Source organism: Cyrtonyx montezumae, unplaced genomic scaffold (genome assembly GCF_038088225.1).
Source record: "Cyrtonyx montezumae isolate F1298 unplaced genomic scaffold, pur_monq_1.0 scaffold_3, whole genome shotgun sequence".
In the NCBI taxonomy this organism is placed as follows: Eukaryota; Metazoa; Chordata; class Aves; order Galliformes; family Odontophoridae; genus Cyrtonyx; species Cyrtonyx montezumae.
Window position 1 is genome coordinate 108851024 of NW_027072034.1, and position 20337 is coordinate 108871360.

Below are 20337 nucleotides of genomic sequence, written 5' to 3' on the forward strand. Positions count from 1 at the left end.
TTTCACCCAGCTAAGCTGTTGTCTCAGGAGCTGGAAGCTTTGCCCCAGCCATCTGCTCCTTTCCCACCACATGGGAGTGATTGCAAGCCCCAGAAGCAGCTGACGTGTCGCTTGCCAAGGAGAGGTGTGGAGCAAGGTGGCACAGTAAGTAAAGGGCAAGCAAGCACCATGGCCACCTCCGTCTTCCTGTGTCTCTTTGTTATCCTCCTGGCCAGGAGCTCCCCAGCAGGCTGTGCTGAAGATAATAGCTCTGCATCCCACAGTAAGTGAGCCTTCCCAGATCTCCTCCTCACCCATGGTGTGCTATGCAAGCTGTGCATTAAGCTGGTGGGAGGGGTGTGCAGGGAGCATATAAGGGGTAGGATATTCACATGGGTACATGTGGGAGCCTCAGAGCTGCTCTTCTGTATCCTTGGTCCAATTCTGACCTTTCCTCTCCAGGCACAGAAGGAGGTGCAGAGAAACTTGTCCTCTTGAATGACATTGCAGATGTGGAATCCTTCATCAGCAGTGCAGAGGTGGCAGCTGTTGGGTTCGTCCAGGTGCGTTGGCAGCAGTTCTCCTCTGCCATGTGGGAGCCCTATCCCTGGTGGGACAGCGGGGCTGGATGGGACCCTTCATACACCTTCATGAAGCAGCTCCTGCTGTGGAGATGTGCTGGGGTTGTGATAGACATGAGGGGATGAAGTGAGGGTTCTATGGAGAGGGAGATGGAGAAAGGGAAGGATGTGAAGCTATTGGTAGGAGCCTGAAATCGGAGAAAGAGAAATGCTGCAGGGGAAGGAAAAGGTGAATGTAGGTGACAGAGAAACTGAATGCACTGGCAGGAGATGAGTGGGAACTCATCTGTTCTAAAAGCTGTTGGCTTTAGTCGTTGGTGGCAGAGTGAGGCTCTGCCTGTGTGACAGGGCTGGGAAAGTTGGGCCTCAGGGAGCAGTGATGGTGGGGATCCTCTGATGTCTGAGAGGATTTGGGCTCAAGCTCAGTTTCCTCTTACAGAGCACAGCTGCATGGTCCCTCTGTCTGCTTTGTTCCCCAGAGTTGATACCCTTCAGGTCTCTGCCTCTCCATGACCAAATTCAATTGAAATCAGGTGACAGATGGGTGCGTGTGTCACTCACCCTGTTTTCCTGGTACTTGAACTCTGTGTTAGACTGCATATGCTCATGCTTTTTGCCAGAGAAGATTTTATCCTTCCAAAACTAACTCCCCTCTGCAAACCCCTTCTTCCCCCTGTCCTGGTCTTGTGGCTGGAGGGCAACCTAGGGAGAGGTTATACAGGTGGGTAAGGCATCTTGCAGCACACTGCAGAGTGAAGGCTGATGGTTCTGCATCAACAAGTGTGCAGATGCTGGAGGCCTTTGCCCCAGGGCCTTGCTAAACACTGATCACAGAGCACTAGCTGCCTGGGGCTTGGGCCTGCAGGCATACAGAGGTCCTTAGGGGCTTCTCTGGCACCAGTGCCTCCCTGCAAGTCAAAGAGGCTCTGGTGTCTCCTCCTGGGCAGCTGGCTGGGATTGTGGCAGGACTGGGATTTCCTGCATGCAGCCTTGTGCCAGCAGTATCCCATGCCTCCCTCTGCCTCCTCACAGCATGATTTCATTTATCCATCAGCAGGGTGCTGGGCCTAGGCAGCACGGGGTGCTAGGGCAGGGAGGGTCGAGTGTGCCATCCTGCAGCATGGGGACAGTCCCAGCTGCCAGGAGCACGGGGCAGCAGCCAGCAGCCTGGCATGTGTTCAGTGCATGAAGTACAGCAAGGCTGTTTTTAAGCAGCAGTTAAGGACCTATGAATGCCATGAGATTTTGTCTTGGCCCTCTGCCCAAGAGTATATTCATCCGAATAGTGCCCGTGTTCTCCACTCACCATAAATCATTTCTCTGCTGCAGCCTTTCAGCTCACTGCAGCATGCAGCTCAGCAAGCTGTGCCTGTAATGAGCTGGGAACTGTGTGTAACAATAGAAAAACAGCTTGCTGCTCCTTGAGCTGTGTGAGAATGGGGCCTTGGTCAGATCAAACCCATCCTTCATAGGAATGCTCCAAAAACAAAGCAAATTCCCACACCATGCCTTAATGCAATCACCACAGCCATGCCGATGTGCTGGCATTTCCAAAACAGGTCACATGAACTGTTTTCCTTTCAGCGAAGAAAGAATTTTGTTTTCTGTTCTCTCTGGGCTCACAAACAGCTGAGCTGACAGTTCAAAACGAAAAGAAAAACAAAACAACTTCCAAGCAGAGACTGTGCCTTGAGAATTCGAACCTTAAAAGTATCAAAAATACAACCCTCTGTAGAGAAGTCGGGAACTGGAATAGAAAGGGATGTGTTAATGCAGGCTAAGGCTGGAGCTGATGCTCTCACTAGATATGGTGGGCCTAAGGTGTTGAACAATTTTAACAGCTCCCTGGACTCCAGAATCAAGAGGATGTCTTAAATTATGTGTGTAATATGTATAGCACGCACATCTGCACGTGTATATATGTAAGGGTCACAAACGGGTTCTGACTTTTCTCCCCCACCACTCCCCGCTCCGTTCTGAGAGCTCCAGGGCTTCACATCACCGCATGGAGCGCAATGGGTACACCGCAGCATCCCCGCGGGTCCCAGCGCGGGGAGGAAGACGAGGAGGAAGGGGAAATGGCGGAGCGAGCGGCCCCGCGGGCGGCTCCCAGGGCGGCCGGCAGGTGTCCCCCTTGTCTGACCGCTCTCTCTCCCTGTGCCCGCAGGAGCCGGAGAGCCCCGAGGCGTCGCAGCTCCGCCTGGCGGCCGCCAGGATGCCGGAAGTGCCCTTCGCGCTCAGCTGCAGCCCCGCGGTGCGGGAGCACTTCGGCGTGACGGCGGCCAGGCTCACGCTGTTCCGCAGGGTGCGTGAGAGGCGGCGGGGCGGTCGGAACGCGGTTCTTTGCAAAGAATGGGGGTTTGTGTTGCGGGTGGATCTCGCGAGGATCGCGGTGTGACTTGGATGGGGTTCCCGTGGCTTTGGAACGGCTCCCGAGGCACGTGGAAGGCATCTCCGGGCGGTGTTACTGTGAATCGGCACAGCAGGATGGAAATCGGGTCTTGCCAGGCTCACTTCAGGCGGGCTAAGCTGGCTCCCTGCATGCCCAATTTTTCCGTCAGGGCTGAAACCAGAGCCGGAGCAGGGCTCTGCAGTGTCAGATGCTGTGCCACCAAATGAAATCCCCAACAGCAGATCCCTCTTAAGTCTAACACTGTGGTTTGACAAGCTATTCTTTTGGCATGGGCCCATTAATAATCATAGATTCACAGAATTGTTATGGTTGGAAAAGACCTCTGAGATCATCTGGTCCAACTGTCAGCCCATCCCCTCCATGCCCACGAACTGAGTCTTCAGTGCTTCATCCACATAGTTCTTGAACGCCTCTAAGAGCAGTGACACCACCACCTCCCTGGGCAGCCTGTGCCACTGCAGCACCTCTATTTCAAGGGCACTGTACTCTTGTGGCCAAGATGGACCTGGGGTGCATTAAAAAGAGCATAGACAGCAGGTCAAGGGATCCTCCTCTTCCACTCTGCCTTGATGAGGCCGCATTTGGAATACTGTGCCCTGTTCTGAGCTCCCTAGTTCAAAAAAGACAGTGATCTCCTCATAGGGAGAGAGACGCACCACAAAGATCATGAAGGGCCTGGAGCATCTCTAATATGAGAAAAGGCTGACTAGCCTGGATCTATTCAGCCCAGGGAAAGGAAGACTGAGGGGACATCTGATTCACATTTATAAATATCTGATGGGAGTTGAAAGGTAAATGGATGAGACCAGGCTCTTCTCGATGGTGATAGTACAAAGAGTAATGGCCTAAAACTTGAACATAGGAAGTTCCATACAAACAAGCAGAAGAACTACTTTATGGTAAGGATGATGGAGCACGGGAATGGGTTGCCCAGAGAGATTGTGGAGTCTCCTTCTATGGTGATATTCAAGATCCATCTGGATGCCTACCTGTGTGATGTATTGTAGGGAACCTGCTTCAGCAGGGGTGTTGGACTCAATGATCTCTTGAGGTCCTTTGCAACTCCCACAATTCTGTGATTCTGTAAATCTGAGAAGAAATTTTTCCTAATATCCAACCTGAACCTCTCTTGGAACAACTTGAGGTCATCACCTCTTGCCCAGTCACTGTTACCCAAGAGAAGAGGCTGACCCCCATTTTGTAACCACCTCCTTTCAGGTCATAGTAGAGAGCAATAAGGTCTCCCCTGAGCCTCTTCTCCAGGCTGAGCAACCCCAGTTCCCTCAGCCACTCCCTATCAGACTTGTGCTCCAGACCCCTCACAGCTCCAGTGCTCTTTTCTGGTCACACTCCAGGGCCTCCATGTCTTTCTGGTAGTGAGGGGTCCACAGCTAAACATAGCACTCAAGGTACTACTTTGCAACTTCTGAGAGATGGATGCTGTGCAAGTTCAAATCATTTTGACTGCAGCTGTATCTGTCCTGTTCTGAAATCAAGGTATTCCTACTGAAATGTAAGAAGATGATATTTTGAAGTGTATTTTGAAGGACCGTGTACTTCCTGAAAGAATAACGCCAAAAGCTAAGAGCAGGCATATCAGTTTCCTGTCATTGTGCTTGAAAACTGAGGAGAGAGGTGAATCAGAGCAGGGGAGCCCTAGGAAGTGCAAGATGTTCTAAAAGGCTACGAAATGCAGTGTTACAAGAGCTCTAAGCACACTAGGTGGTTCCGTATGCTACAGAAGCTAGATGTGGTGCCCTGGCCAAGATCTAGATCTGAGATGGACAAAGACTATGTAAAACCCATTTGTTCCCATTCTTTCTCATCTTTTCCTGCATCATGTTTACCACTGGTGTAATCCAAATACCACAAGGAGAATGATCTAAGAGTGAGCAATAAGTAGACAAGTCCTTTCCTTTAACCTTTTATTTGCCACGCACAGATCATAGAATCATAGAATCACCAAGGCTGAAAAAGATCTCCAAGATCATCCGGTCCAACTGTCCACCTACCACCAATATTTCCCCACTAAACCATGTCCCTTAGTACATCTAAACATTTCTTGAACACCTCCAGGCACGGTGACTCCACCGCCCCCCTGGGCAGACCATTCCAGCACCTGACCACTCTTCTGGAAGGAAATGTTCCCTAACATGAATCTCCCCTGGCACAATGTTGCAATTGTGATTTGAAGGAACACCCCACCTTGGTTTTGGTTCTTAGGCATGATGTTTTTCTTCCAGAAACATTGAAAAGATCCTTTGTTTTCACTCTGTTCCAGATGGAAGGATGACTGTGTTAGAATAGTGTTTGATAAAAGGAAGTTTGTATTGTTGGAATTTGTATCCTATGGAAACTTCACAGTCCAATTTCTACAGCTGAATTCTTATTTAATAAGGAAAAAAAAAAAGCAAGAAACAAATACACTAGCGAGGTTCAAATGAGGTTGGCAATTCTATTGTATAATTTTCTTAAATTTATTTTTCTGAAATTTAAGTTATTCAGACACATTATTTTTCCTTTTATTCTGAACACTGTGTAGGAGTAAAAAGTCAGAGCTAAGAAATAAAAGTAAAAAGAACTGAGATGGGAACTTAGAATCAAATACTCATTTGAAGAATACAATTATGGGCGGCCAGGATAGCAGTGAATCAGAGGCATAAACTCCTTCCTTGTTTTTGCATAGTATAAAACATACATAGTGCTTGGAAAATTATAATTACGGTAGTAGGATGGTCTGCTGTCAGCTGCTGAAACTTCTTTGTGTATAGTAGAGCAAAGCAAATTTATTCTCTTGAAGAACCTAGCCTGACAAACCTAAAAAGGATATAACTAACAGATGTAAATAAGCTAATTTTACAGAGTGATAAAGACATTTTGGCTGGAGCTTCAGCTATTAGATGCAGACTATTTTTCAACCTTTCCTTCTTGGAATCCTAAATGCTGAGAGCAAATCAAGGATATTTTTACCCCAAGATGAAAACCGGGTGTTTTCAGAAGTCCACTAAAGTTAGGAGACAGTTTTCTGTGCTTAGATCAGTTCCCAAGGCCTCACTGATCTCAGCCGCTCAGGTGTTGCACTGACCTGATCCCATTCACTAGAGTAGTGCCACCCTTTCATTTTGCACTGGGGCAAATCTGTGAGAGGAATCAGACTGCACTGTCTGAAAAGCACCAGTTTGGGTTGCCAGACCCAGTGGCCCCCTAGCAGATCAAAGACTTTGCTAACGACCACAGGAAAGCAAAAAAGTTTGTTAGATGTCTGCACACCGCTGGAAAAACTAACACAAGTGTTTTCAGAGGTTGTACAGATGCAGAGTATAAAATCTGGGGCGTGCATGTGGACATTTCCTCAGCTCTGAGAACCTCATTCAACACGAGTATGAAAAGTCTTCAAATCCCAAACTTTGATCCCACTGGTTGTCACAGCCTCGCATGCCCATGGCTCAACTCATTCATCTCCTGCAGTGGAACCATACAGCAACCATGCCCTGTTGGCTGATTTAGCCGTTATTTGATGTTTGACTGCTTTCTTCTTTTCCTGTTTACCAAGTTGAGCAAACCTCAATAAAATTACATCTTGGGGGAGTGAGGGGGTGAGTGTGGGGAGATGTGTGGCAGGATGAATTTTCCTCTAAAGTTAAAATGTGCTGCGCTTGATTATTATTATTTTTTTCTGCTGTACTGGAAAAAAATCCTTTTTTTATTGGAGAGATTTCCTGCTTGCACAATGTTTCCAGGAAATCCATGCAGGTCCATGCCAATGTTTATTACTTGTAGAAGAAATAGAATAAGCAGATGAAGATTTTAAAGAGAGATGTAAAGCCAAAATCGATGTAAGGAATTAAGCTATGTTGATGATCTCTTCCCACAACTCCTAGATTAGCTTATTGGCTAATCTTCCCTGTCTCCAGTGCAGTAGCAACAGATAATGATAGGGATGTCTTGTCCTTAGTGATTTCTCCTAAGCCATGTGTTCACCTTGTCCTTGGGAGACTGAGGGAAGGTGGAAGATCTTTATCTTGAAGTGTGTGCAGATCTCTGTAGATCTAATGGCTCTTGACTTCAAGAAATTGAGATAGCATTCTGGAAAGATGACTGAGATGGTGTTCTGGGGGGTGGGTGTCTCTATGGGTGAGTACTATCAGCAGCTCTGAAGGAAATAAGGAGAGAACAGCTGTGACCAGAGGTATCTTTGCATGTCTTCAGGCAGACAAAGACCGGAGAGATTTGGATTTGAACAGTGAAGAAATCGATGCCGATAAGATGAGTCGTTTCATTCGAATGAACGAACTCCGCCTGGTGACAGAGTACAACCCTACGGTAATTAGCAGCTCCTCATTGCCCTCACCCCAGCACCTGGCTTCCACATGAGCCTCCTCTGGCTCAAGCGTTTATGCATGAGGATGTGTGCAAGGGGTCCCACAGTGGTGTAGATGGAGTTGGGGAAGCCATGCATATCTTTGCTGCTGCTGAATGGAGTGGAAGCGGACTTTACACTGGAGCATACAAGTGGGGTGGAGAGAGGATAGGAGGCAGTTCTTCTGTCTCCCAGAAAATTTGAGGCATCGGTGGGCAAAGAACTGCATTTCTTACTGGTCCTGCTGCTTCTTCCCTTGAGCATTTGTCACGTATACCATGCCTGCAGATCCTGCTCATCTAGAATCCCCAGTCTGTGCCTGAGAAAACTCAAGAAACATGGAAACCCAAGCATCCTGCTCCTGAGAGCAGGGTTTTCTTCATCACGCAGAAGACTGGGCTCAACATAAGTCTGGCTATTTCAAAATAGATTCAAAAGCTGGTATGAAACTTCCCAAGCAAAAATTTTCCCTTTTCCTCCATCCTTCACCACATGATTTGTCAGCTCAACAGCAAGTCAGACATAGGATCATAGAACCATAGAATCACAGAGTTATAGAATATCCTGATGGGAACCCATAAGAATGCTCAAGTCCAACTCTTGTCTCCACACAGGACCACCTGAAAATCAGACCATGTGTCTGACTGAGAGTGTTGTCCAGATGCTTCTTGAACTCTGGCAGCTTGGGGGCTTGCCCATTGCCTTGGGGAACCTGTCCCATGCCCACCGCCCTGTGGTGTAGCACTGTCCCTAACCCCCAGCTGCCCCTCCCCTGACACAGCTCCATGCCGTTCCCTCCGGCCCTGTCGCTGTCACAGAGCAGAGCTCAGCGCTGCCCCTCTGCTCCCTGTGAGAGCTGCAGCTGCCATCAGGCCTCCTCTCAACTCTTTTGCTCTGAGCTGACCCAACCAGGGGACCTCAGCTGCTCCTCATATGCCTTGTCCTCCAGACCCTTCATCATCTTTGTAGCCCTCCTTTGGGCTAATAGTTTTATGTCCTTTTTGTACTGAATGCCATCTTCTTTAGCTTACCCACCTGGCTGACACTTGGAAGGCCTCAGCTCCTACCTACAGAGAGTGACCAAGGATTCAGGCTTCCTTGAAATGCTAGCAGTTCATTGGGCTGCTTGCTATGGAGCCAGTGGGTCTTAGAAGTCCAGCTGACTGCGAGGCTGAGACTGTCATTGCTAACAGCATCTTTTGCAGCCTTTTGAATAGCTCTAGCAGTGCTGATCATGCTCTATATAGTCAAAGGAGAGTGGCCTGACCAGTTTCAAAGCTGTAACTTTTCAAACAGATGCCAAACATCAGCTAAGGCACATTCCCTAGTTCAGGTTCAGCATGCTATTTTGTTTTGGAAATGCAACATTTTGTTCCTGGGGTAGAATCTTTCTTCTTCCTATATATTTTTTAAAATAATAATAATAAAAATATCGTTTTGTTTTTTTTCCTCCTGAGGAGGGATCTGAAAAACATTTCAAAAGCACAAAACACTTCCCAGAACAGAAAAGCTATATCCTGCTCCACTGTCCGGACAACTCTTTAAGAACACCCAAAATGACAGTGAGGATGTTCTTATTATACTTACGAATGTCCTGGCCTTTTGAATCTTTGTGGCCTTCTGAATCTTTGTGGCCTTCACCGCACCTCTTGACAATTCATCAGATTGTAGCTCTCTCTTTGTGAGTTTCTGATGATGCTTTGGGCTCTTGCTCCACAGTGTCCCATTCGGCACTCAGACTGCCTCTCTGACTTGGAGCTCCTGAGCTATTCAGCCATTCCTTCCATCCTGGTGTGCAGTACATGTGGTATTTTGTATTTTTTTTTTCCTCGTGGCACTTTGGAGCCCTACCAACATGTTGCAATTAACAGTGCCTCCTGCAGTCCAAGGCTTGAAGACCTTCCAGCTCTGCTAACATAGTTTGTTGTTGTTTTTATTTTTTTTTGTAAATATTTATTCCAGTGCATATGCTGTTTATATCTAATAATGCTGCAGGTCAGCAAAGGCTTGGATAACAGGGATCAAACCAAACACTGCCAAGAGTTTCTCTCCCTGTCCTGAGGCCCTAACTGTTTCTCCCACATACTTCAGGCATTTTTAGGCAACACTCAGCCTGTGTACTTTCCAGGAGAGTGTGATGCAATCCAGCCGTGATGCTGAGCTATGCTAATCTCTTGCAAAAGTCTGTGTGGACAGATGCATCTTTGTGTGAAGCTGCCAGAGGAACTGTTGCTCCAGTCATGCCCTCACAGCCCCATGGCTCTTGGTGCTGCCTGGCTTTACCCTAACCTCCAGCCCTGTCCATTTCCTTCTAATATTCCATTTGTGTCCCCTCTGCTCTCCTTTGCCCCACCTGCTTGCTATAGAGAAGTTAAGGGATACAAAAAGTCTGATAAGTATTAGGAAAAGGAGAAAATCACAGCCACCAGAAAGAAGATGCTTTGTGATGCAGACATGCACTTCCTGACCCTGTCCCTGTTACTCCTGGAGCATGTGGAAACTTTCTCCTCCTCCGGGGATGTGCTGGCGTGGATCTCTATGGCCTGTGTGGTTTTGGCTGTGTGTGGGGAAGCAGCAGGTCAGCTAGAGCACAGCCCCACTGCTGTTTGGTTTGAGGGAGAGGTGCTTTGCTTGGGGAGCAGGTGGGAGGAGAGGTGGGAAGAGGAGCAGTGAATGCCTGGAGGTGGCACAAAGGCTTCCTGGGCACTGCCAGCCCCTGCTCCTCACAAAGGGCAATTGTGTGTAGCCTGCTCAGCCCCTGTCCAGGGCACAGCCTGCTGCAGTCCTCTCTCCACTGTGGAGATGGGGAGGCGAGCTTAACCCAAAGCACTCTGGGCTGCCTTGTGGTCTGCAGACTATTGGCTCAGGAATAAGTGAAACCAAGAGGTTAAGTGCTTCTACAAAGAACCAGAATTAGGTGCCTCCTGCTTTAAAGGAAGTTGTTTTGCTTGTTAGGCTGATTTGCAAAGAAGTCACAGCTTGGACATAGAGGTTGATGCCCTTCTGGCAGTCCATCCAATGTGCATTGAATGTCTCCTTGTCTGTGTGTGTTTCTCTCTCTGTTTGTGGTGGTCATGTTTTTGCAGACAGCAGTAGGTGTGCTGCACAGTTCTCTCCTGCTCCACCTCCTCCTGTTCACAGACAAGAAGTCTCCAGAACACCCTGAGCAAATGCGCAGGTACCGTGCAGCAGCAGAGCTCTTTGAGGGTAAGGTAAGTCCAAAGTGGAGAGTCAAGAAAGAGCAAAAAAGACAATGACCTCTTCCATGGAAATTGAGGGGATCATAGCCTGTTCTGTGCATTAGGGGAGCAATGACCAAGTGGAACGAAAGGATGATTATGTGGATAATTAAGTGGAGAAGTTAGATCTGTTCACCTTTTGCTAGTTTACTTCCAAAGGGGGAATAACCTTTGTATCCCACTTTCCCCACTCTCTCAGTGGGACATTGTGTACTTCCTTGCTTCTAGTGTAGTTTTGTTCCCTTCCACTGGGAGATAACAGCTGTTGCACTTCAGTGCAGTCTTGTACATATTGCTTGCAAGCTGCCAAATATTATATAAGTGACCAGACAGCGATTAATGTTGCAGTTCTTCTTAACACTTAGCATTCTGGTTGGTTCCTGAGGAAGTGGGTATTTTAAATGAATTGAAGATGGCTTTTTCACGTTTCCCACAGTAGGATGGTGGGGTAGATGGGGTTTATCAGAGAAATTTCCTCCAGTTCCCAGAGGACAGAGGGCATAGCTCCCCAAGCAGTAAATCTTCACATGGCCGGTTCTCTGCCAGCAGCTGGATTACAGAAGATTTTGGTCCAGGGAATAGAGAAAGGAACTGGCAAGCAAAGAGGTATTGGAAGCAACAGGCAGGCATTTAGGGCAGGGAATCAAAGCATCAGAGAAGGCTGAGATGAGTGACAGTGGAAGAGATCTTCCTGGGAGAAATGTGGAGTTGGAAAGAGTTGGGGCTTGAAAACAAGAACATCTGCATGCATCTGTTTGCAGTACTGAAGGAGAAGATTAAAATTGAATTATATTCTCATCTTCAGTTGGAGAGGCCACCTCAGAACCATACACCCTCAAATGTCTTGAGATTTGTTTTTGATAGGATTTCTTTTGGTCTTGCAATTTCTACCACCCATTGGCAAGAGAGCAGGCAGAAACCATACATGAAAGGCAAAAGATCTCTTGAGAAGTTTTGTTTTGATACTTGCGGATAAAAGAAAGCAATCTGAAAAATTCCAGGTGCCATGTGAAATATTTTTTGTAGAGGCTCCATTATCTCTGTTCATGAGCACTGATACTGTTAAACATCACTGTACTTTGCTGATGCAGCTGCAGCCAGTTTTCCACTCATATGGCATGCTTAGATCTGAGTGAAGGGGAATGATTTTCCTAGAAGTACTGAAAAGTTGTTCTGGAGTCCAGATAATGAATTATCAACAATCCAAATCTATTTTTCTTTTAATTCATGCAGGCAAAATTCCCACTGAATCTGCCTAGAGGATGTTTGCAAAAATAAAATACAGAGCCTAAAAGTGCGGAGATTTGACTAATTATTTGCACTTTACTATGGTGGTACTGCTAGACACCTAGGTGGAGGGACTGAGAATCTAGTAAGTTGTTTTTCCCAGGAGACAAGCATTCTGTGAAGTAAATTGTGATTTGGGCTGCCTTCTTACAAAGCAGTAAGAAAGAACTAGGATCCCTGTTTGGGTCACCTGAATCTCAGATCTAGATACTAAGGAATAAGCAGAGCAATTATGCCAACTTAGTGTTGTCTCCATTGCCTTTATTTGTTTGTTTAATTGTTTATTTATTTATTGTGGATAACAAATTGTATCATCAATAAAGACAAGATTCTGGAATTTCGTTTTTTTCAGAATTGCCAGTATAAAATGAATGTCCTTTAGGGTGGTGATGAAAGACTTGTTTCTGCTGCAGAGTTAAAGCTGACAGTGGTTTGAGTGAAGAATCATTGCTGCGCAGTAGAGAGGTGTTCAGGCTTCCTCTGAGCATGTACCACTGCACAGAGCTTGCAGAGTGCTGTAGGAGTGGAGACACTGTATATGTCCCATCTTCTCTTCAATGATATTACAGAACACTGATGTAGCCTTGAGAAGGATCTAAAGCAGGATTTGGGATACTGATTCTTTCACACATCTCTGCTGATGCCTGAGGGAAGAGGAGTTCTTGTCATAGTCTTCACCAGTTGGAGGAAGAATATAGCCGGTTGTGTGGACTCATGGAGAGATGAAGAGAAAATGCTATTGATCCCAGAAAGTGATAGAAAATAGATAATGAGAAGGTGATTCACCAGACACTTTCTGAGTTATGATCCCTTCCTCTTTGTTTTATGATTTTTTCACCTCTACCTGAGACAAATCTCAGGTTTTCATCTAGAGGATTCATCTAGATTTGATAGTGGAATCTGAGGACTATAAAATGCTGGAGAGGAAAATACAAATGTAAGATGATGCTAAATAACCAAGAGCTGACAAGAATAATAATAATAAATACGGTACTTTTCTAGCAGATCTTGAGAAACAATTGTGGGTGAGTAACAATGAATGGACAGAACTCAACACTGCAGCTGCAGAAACCCACCAGTGTCCTTGGAAGGGTCCCTCAGCCATCAAATATGTACTCATTTGGAAAAGTACTGCCAAAAATCCAAGCTTTCTACAGGAAAGGAAATGTCAGAATTAGTGTTAGTGAGCCAAACTAGCATAAGTATCTTCTGTTTTCTTTCTGTAGTATCAGAGAACAAGATGACAATGACATTTGGTGTACCTCACAAGTGTTTGCAGAAGTTTCAATAAGGTGATTCTGGGAATAATAAAATCAGGTTCTGCAACAACTGATATAACTTGGTTTCTAATGTCAAAATGACATGTGCAGTGACGTTCACAAAGTCCCTTTTAGTTTATATGTAGGCTCAGTTAGAAATGAGTTCTGAGAAACTGCTGAAAGTCCTTCAAGAGTTCTTCCATGAAAAAGAAAGGACAGAGTCCTTTTTCTTGAAGATGGTAATATATACACTTTTTATTTTGATTGGCAGATACTGATGGCTCCAAAGCTGAGGGGGATTATCATTAAGGTTGCCTCTTTTTAGCCATGAACAGGAAAACATGTAAATATGGAGTGTATCTATCATTTGACAGATATCTGATGTAAAGTTGTTTTTATAGCTTTCCTTTTTTTTTTAGTTTGTGACTAATATTTTCATTTTGCTTTGATTTACTAAGTAAGCTATGAAAGAAGTGACTCAGACTTCGGAACTTGATGTTTTTGCTTAGACAGTCTCCTCAAAGAATGAATATCACAGCTCCATAAAGTTCAAGGCAATTACTGGATACAAAGATTGATCATTCTTCCTGTTGGTCTTCCTTGGAGAAGAAACTTAAGAAACATGAAATTGGTTTCTACCACTGCAGCACTATGTTCAATTTCACTGAATTCTTGAACAATAACATCTTTCTGTATCTTAGTATTTACCAGGAACTTCATGTTCTAAAAGCACCAGGCTAGGAATCAAGTTGTCAAGACACAAAGATAACACCAGTGTAAAAAAATGTTTGAAAGAATTTAATGCAGATGACATTTCACATATAATATTGCATGGTGGTCTGTTTTCTCAGATAATGTGTTGGGAGTTTGTTTTGAGTGTTTCTCATGCATGCAGTAGCTCCTTCAGTGCCTCTAATAGCAGTTCTTTGAACACAGACACGCACACAAACAAAGATTGATACAAGAAAAAACAAATTCAGATAAAATTGTTTCGGAAATGGAAAAAAAACTAAGCAATTGTAGAGGATAGTTTTATATAGAAACAGACCTGTTGCTTTGGATGGAACTACCTGATTTCTACCAGTGGTATGAGAGTTGGCATCATAAATTGAATTTGTATTCTTGAGTTATAGCCTTGGTAAGCAATCTGAGCAAAGACTTTAGGTGCATTTCAGCATTGGTGGGAGAGAACAGTCTTTCTTTCCCTTCTAAAATATGTGGAATAGAAGGGCCTGTCACTCTTTGTTGAAGAGTTCATCCTAGATAACTGCGAGAGACCAGACCAAGATTTAGATGTCAGAAGTTAGACAAAATGAATCTTGTCTCATGGTCAGTAGGATTTTCCATGGTTACTGCATTTATTCTTTATGATTATAGCTGGCTGGGAATGTAAGCAAAACAAATTCCTAACAAGAAAATGCCTGTTCCACCAGGTGGGATCTATCATAGTCATGTCTGTACTCAGAAATCTGCTTGGTTTCTTGTTGCTGAGGAGATCAGGCTTCCAGTGCTCATGGCCTCAGCACAAGTGAACCCTATAGACTGCCTCACAGTGGTCACTTGGAGGCCAGTGCACCCAGTGCAGGATGCTCTGTCTGACTGCTGAAGGAAGAAGCATGCCACATCGTAGCGCTTATCAGGAATTTATCAGTCTTAAATGCATGCAGTTGTCATTTAAGTCATCTTTTGAGTGACAGTAAACAGATACAACTGCCGTCTCTCCTTTATTTCTAGAAGTAACTCAAAAGATGGGAAAGAACTTCTGCTGTATTTTGGCAACCTGCAGCTGTGTGAGTTCCATGCATGTCACTAGAGAGATCCAAGACAAGAACCGTGGATGATGTTATCTCAGCTGTTCTAGCTGAGGGGCCCACTGTTTTGTGCTTTAACTGTTTTCTTCTGCAAGGGAGAAAACAAAAACTGTTTGAAGTTCTAATCCTCAAACTTTTTATTCCTTTATTCTTAGTCTGCTCTTCATGTTCTAAGTTTCTTAGTTTGAAAATGTTTAACAAAGGCTGGAAGCTTGGCAAAGGGAAGAATGTTGACTTACATTTATATTACTATTTAAAATGCTGCTCATCAGTTTTAAAGCTGGAGGAACTTCTGATTGAAAAAATATTAGCAATTAACAAACTTAGTATTGCAAAGCCTTTATTAAATTAAATTTTCTTTAACATTTGATTTCAGAAAATGCTGTTGTCTAGTGAATATTTCATAGAGAAAACCAAAATTTGGTGAACAAACTGTTGAAAAACATGATACCACCACCTGTACCATCCCTCTGAAAGTGCTTCCCTCCAACATCAGCCCGTTCCAGTTTGCACATTAGAAGGAGAGCCTTAAAACACAAGGCTTCTTCCAATTCCTTCCACCCCAGCTCAGAGCTTGGGGTTCAGTTCCTAGATGAGATTCGTAGATCTGTGACCCTTGGATTTATGATGCTCTCTGGTTTGGTGTTTTATCCTGCAAAAGGATGAACTTAGCATTCTGAAAAAAGGTTCCCTGCAACCATAAGCCATCTGTTCATTAGCTTGTTGCCTTTGGGGCATAGTTGACTTTTGAAAGAGACATTGCAAGTGGTTCTTTCTGTTGTTGCTCTTTATCACAATGACTTACTGCAGTTAGCCTACATCAGCCTATCTATCTTTCCCATGGACTGTTGCCTAGGGAAGTTTCCACATATATATATAAATATATATATTTTAAGTAAAAAAAAAAGAAATAATTGAATCCTGGAATGGCTTAGATTGAAAGAGACCTCAAAGGTCGTCAGCTTCAACCCCTGCCATGGACAGGGCTGCCCCCCACCAGCTCAGGCTGCCCAGGGCCCCATCCAACCTGGCCTTGAATGATTCCAGGTATGGAACACCACAGCTCTCGAGGCAGCCTATGCCAGTGCCCCACCACTCTCTCAGTGAAAAATTTCCCAACATCTATCATAAACCTCTCCTCCTTTAGTTTAAAAGTTTTCTGATATCCTCTCACTATCTACCTGTGTAAAAGTTGATTTACCAAGCTTATTTTTAGAGAAGAAAATGCTTTTGAATTAACTTGAGTGTTCTTGATTGAAAAGAAGGAAAAACATGAGTCACAGCCTGGGAACTGAGTACATCATCTTCACATCACATTAATGTTATTTTTTAAATGCTTCTTTTTCCTGTATAAATTGAGTCATATCCATGTCTATAGGTACATTTAATATACTAGGCCTTATAAACTGCACAGCTCAAAGAGAAGATAAAATGACATATATTGGTTGGTTGGTTGGTTATTTGACTTGGATGTCACCTGCTGAAGGATTCTATTTAATCGGATCATTAATTGTCCAACTGCTGTACTTTATGAAATGTATACATAATCTTTGTATTTATTATTAACATATAATTTAGGAAAGATTTTTTTATGTAGCTGGACATCTTACTGATAATCTCTTAGATTGTAGAATTCTAATTTTTTTATCAATTCCTACTGCAACCTGTAAAATCTCAGTTGCAATTTACTCTTGAAATTATGGGATAAATCAGTACTGTCACATCATCCTGGCCTCAATATAGTCTTTGGCTTTGTCTTGCTCCCCAAGACTATTTGGGAGTCCAGAAAAATGTACATCAGGGGCATTTCTCCCCAGGTCTGAACAACTCTCCATTGAGCTTGGCGGAAGGGGTAGTGGTATAATGTCAACAATTCCCATTTCCCAAATTATCACATCTTTATTTCTAGTCACTCCAGCTAACCTAAATCCATACTTGGTGTTTTGTACTCTCATGTTCTTATCCTTGCTAGTTTACACTGCTGTATGCTTCCCTCCCACATTCTTGCAGTTGAGTTTAATCTTCCACACACCAAAATACCATTTTGCCATGCCACTCTGCATCTCGCATAGATCTAAGCATCTTATCCTGACAGCAAGCAAGGAGAGGAGTCAGCTTCTTCTTCATGTGCCTTTGAGTTAAAAGACATCTTTGTTATTCATCTGTTAAGAGAACAGATTAGGAGACCGCTTTTGTAATATACTGTGGATATATTTTTAAAGAAGGGAAAAGCAGACAGTTTGAGTTGTATTGTAAATATGGATTTGACAAAATACAGAAAAATGCTCTTCATGAATCAGTTAGATAGTGACAGAAGAAAGTGCTATAATGGAGCATGTTAGGTTTTCTCTAATTCATAAAAACATTACCGTTAATCTGTGTTTGATGGCTGTTCATGGATCCGTTCTCTCTCTCAGCCTCTGTTTTGCTCATGTTTTCCCTCTTATTTGTATCACAGATTCTCTTTATCCTGGTAGACATTAACTTGAAAAGCAATGAACAAGTAATGGCATACTTCAGACTGAAGAAGTCCCAGTTGCCAGCTCTGGCTATATTCCACACACCAGATGAGAAAAATGATGTGTTGCCTCTGGATGAAGTCTCCATTGAACGTGTGAAGGACTTCTGTAATGCTTTTTTACAAAAAATGCAAAAGGTAAGATAGCAATCCTGAGTAGGCTGTAGCCATAGGATGCTATGGTATCAGAAAGATGCTCTTTCTCACAAGGCTCTTAAGGAAACTTCAGCTCCCTTAACTCATTCCCAGTCTGCCAACTCCTCCTCATTTTCATTTTCACCTGCATATCAGAAAAAAGTTAGATATAGAACAGAGTAGATATGGATGCATTTCCAGGGCCCCTTTATTCCATGACCTCTGTCATCTTAGTCTACAGCAGTAAGACTTAATTGATCTCTGTATGGAGGTCTCAGCAGAAACATCTATTTTCTGGGAGCTGCATCTGGGAGGTTGGATGAAGGATGCTTTTGGACTCTGACTATATGGGTATGGTGGTTGTCAGCAGTCAGGAGAGGATCAGAGAGACAGTGATCCATGGCAGAGATAAGAATAAAATCTATCAAGAAGGCCACAGAGACAAGGTATGCAGACAAGGGCTCTGATGGAGATCTCTGGAAGGAGAGGGACAGTTCAATCTCCACGTTCATTCACTCCTAGTGTTCTTTCTCTGTCAAACTTCAACTTTCTGTAACACAGAAGCTTTGTGCATCAGAACACTGTGTTATACAGTTGGAATAGAATAGGCAGGGCAGTGACATGGAGAACAGAGGGAGACATTTAAGTTGGCTTGTTTCCTTTTATCACTGTGCTGAGAAACTGAGTGATGTCAAAGTTGATTTCACGCCTTTACTGTGTTTTAGGAAGAAGACAAGCCGGAGGAGAAGGCCTTCAGTGAGGAACTATAGCTCTCAGAAAACATGTTGACAGTGCCCACAGCCATCTGCTCTTAGTGTATAAAGAGTTCACTGAGCTTCTCAGCTCAGGAATTCTTGGTATAATAGGATTAAGGGGCCAAGTCAGTCACGGATTCCCATCTCCATGCCATGCACATATTTGCTGTCTGTCCTCTCTAGGAATCACTCCTCTCTTCTGATTTGCTGGCTCCAGTTCTCTTTCTTATTCTTCCAGCTGTACACAGTGTTCTTCTATATCACCTCTGATGAAGCAACGAGCAATATAACAAAATGGCAATATCAGAGATATAGCTTGTAGATCCCAGAAAGGCTGACAGATCTGCTCTCTCATTATGCCTCCTATATTCTCTTTGCTTTTGGTGCCATGCTGGGATCCAGCAGGCTGAGTCAGTTGGTGTATTGTGACACTAGGAACAGATTGGTTGTTTAACATCACATATTTTACTAAATAAAGCAGAAAGTGAATATCCTGAATTTTTGTGGAAATATGTGATTTCCCACTCCCCATGTCTGTCACTTAAGGACAGAGTGTGTATTTCTGAATGAATAGTCTTTCTACATCTAAGCAGACAAATCAGTTGCTAAGAGTAATTTCCCATAGAACTGTACACATGACCAACAAGTACGTGAGGATGAGAGATTTCTGTGAGGGTCTGGGATTAGAACAGCACTGTGTATAACAAGCATGAGCTGATGCAGCAAAAATGAGTAAGACTGAGATGCAGACTAAGGAATGGAAGCTGTGGCAGGATGGCAGTAGAAAATTGCATTGCAAGGTAGGGACTATCTTCACAGTATGTTAGAAGGAAAGGCTGATGTCTGTTTATTGACCTCAGATGTCTGAGGTCACACTGCTGGCACACAGGGGATGGGGACTTTGCAGGCGAGGAGTATGAGCCATCTCTGTTCTGCTGTATTAGATGCATGCAATAGTCTTTCCTCATAGTTGGCTTAGTATCTTTTGGCATGGAGTATGGATGCTCCTGTCAAACAGTGACTGCATTGTCTCTTGGGGCTTGAGAGACTTGCCTTGAGACAGGGAGATTAAGTGGTGTAAAGCTGAAAAACCTCAGCACTTTCTTAGGAATTGGCTCAAGGCAAAGAAGTAGGAATGGAAAGGATTTGTAGTTGTGAGAGGTGAAGGGTTGAAAGGAATACAAAGTAACTGCTTACCGCTGCAGTGAATGGCACAGCGCTGTACAACGAAGAGGCAGATGTTAACCTGGCATTAGTCCTTTGCCTCCTCCATGCGTATCTGGCTGATGTCTCTTGTTATCCTGAGGCTCTGTCACTCATGCAGACAGATTTACTTGCTTTAGTGCTCTAACCTCCCTTCTTCCTCACTTACATAAAGCTTATTACTGTAAAAGTCGTTTAGGGAATCAATATTGCTGCCCATTTCAAGGAGAAGGTGAGATGACCAAAACAATATTCCAGATTGTGCCTTGTGTTGGCAAAGCTGACAAACTGTCTCCTTGCACAGTGAGCTCTCCCTTAAGAGGGAAGGAGGTGGGCAACATGGGGGTCTCAGAACTCTGTAGTCATAGAATCAACACAAAATCATTAAAGTTGGAAAGACCACTAGGGTCATCTTTTCCAACTGTCAGCCCATCCCCACCGTGCCCACTGACTGTGTCCTCAGTGCCACATCCACACGGTTCTGGAACACCTCCAGGGACAGTGACTCCACCACTTCCCTGGGCAGCCTGTGCCACAGCAGCATGCTCTTTTAGAGCAGAAAAGTTCTTCCCTTTGGTTCTTCTCTCATCAAAGTTGAGTGTTCCCTAACCTCTGGTTGGTATATGGCCTATGGGAACTGTTGGTATCTGAATGCAGACAGAATAACAATGAAGATGTCGGTGAGAAGGTGAATTTGGAGCATTATGTGCTGTACATTTCTTTAGGCTGGTAGAAGTGGACGCATCTGCCCTCAGCCCTTAAAGGTCTTCTGCAGAGACATCTTGAGGAGCTGTCGC

The 20337-nt window shown here is 44.3% G+C and overlaps 1 protein-coding gene across 1 annotated transcript; it reads left to right on the forward strand.

Moving 5' to 3' along the window:
- The first annotated feature begins 60 nt into the window (after window positions 1-60).
- Window positions 61-18812, forward strand: ERP27 (endoplasmic reticulum protein 27). The gene is made up of 7 exons (XM_065741246.1): window positions 61-262; window positions 442-542; window positions 2728-2865; window positions 7183-7296; window positions 10420-10545; window positions 17388-17585; window positions 18308-18812. The coding sequence occupies exons 1-7, from the start codon at window positions 169-171 to the stop codon at window positions 18350-18352; spliced, it is 816 nt and encodes a 271-aa protein (XP_065597318.1). The 5' UTR covers window positions 61-168; the 3' UTR covers window positions 18353-18812.
- The last annotated feature ends 1525 nt before the right edge of the window (window positions 18813-20337 follow it).

Coding starts and splice junctions, on each gene's coding strand:
- ERP27 (XM_065741246.1), top strand. CDS start 169: ATGGCCACCTCCGTCTTCCTGTGTCTCTTTGTTATCCTCCTGGCCAGG. Junction 263..441: donor TAATAGCTCTGCATCCCACA/GTAAGTGAGCCT, acceptor TTTCCTCTCCAG/GCACAGAAGGAGGTGCAGAG. Junction 2,866..7,182: donor GGCTCACGCTGTTCCGCAGG/GTGCGTGAGAGG, acceptor GCATGTCTTCAG/GCAGACAAAGACCGGAGAGA.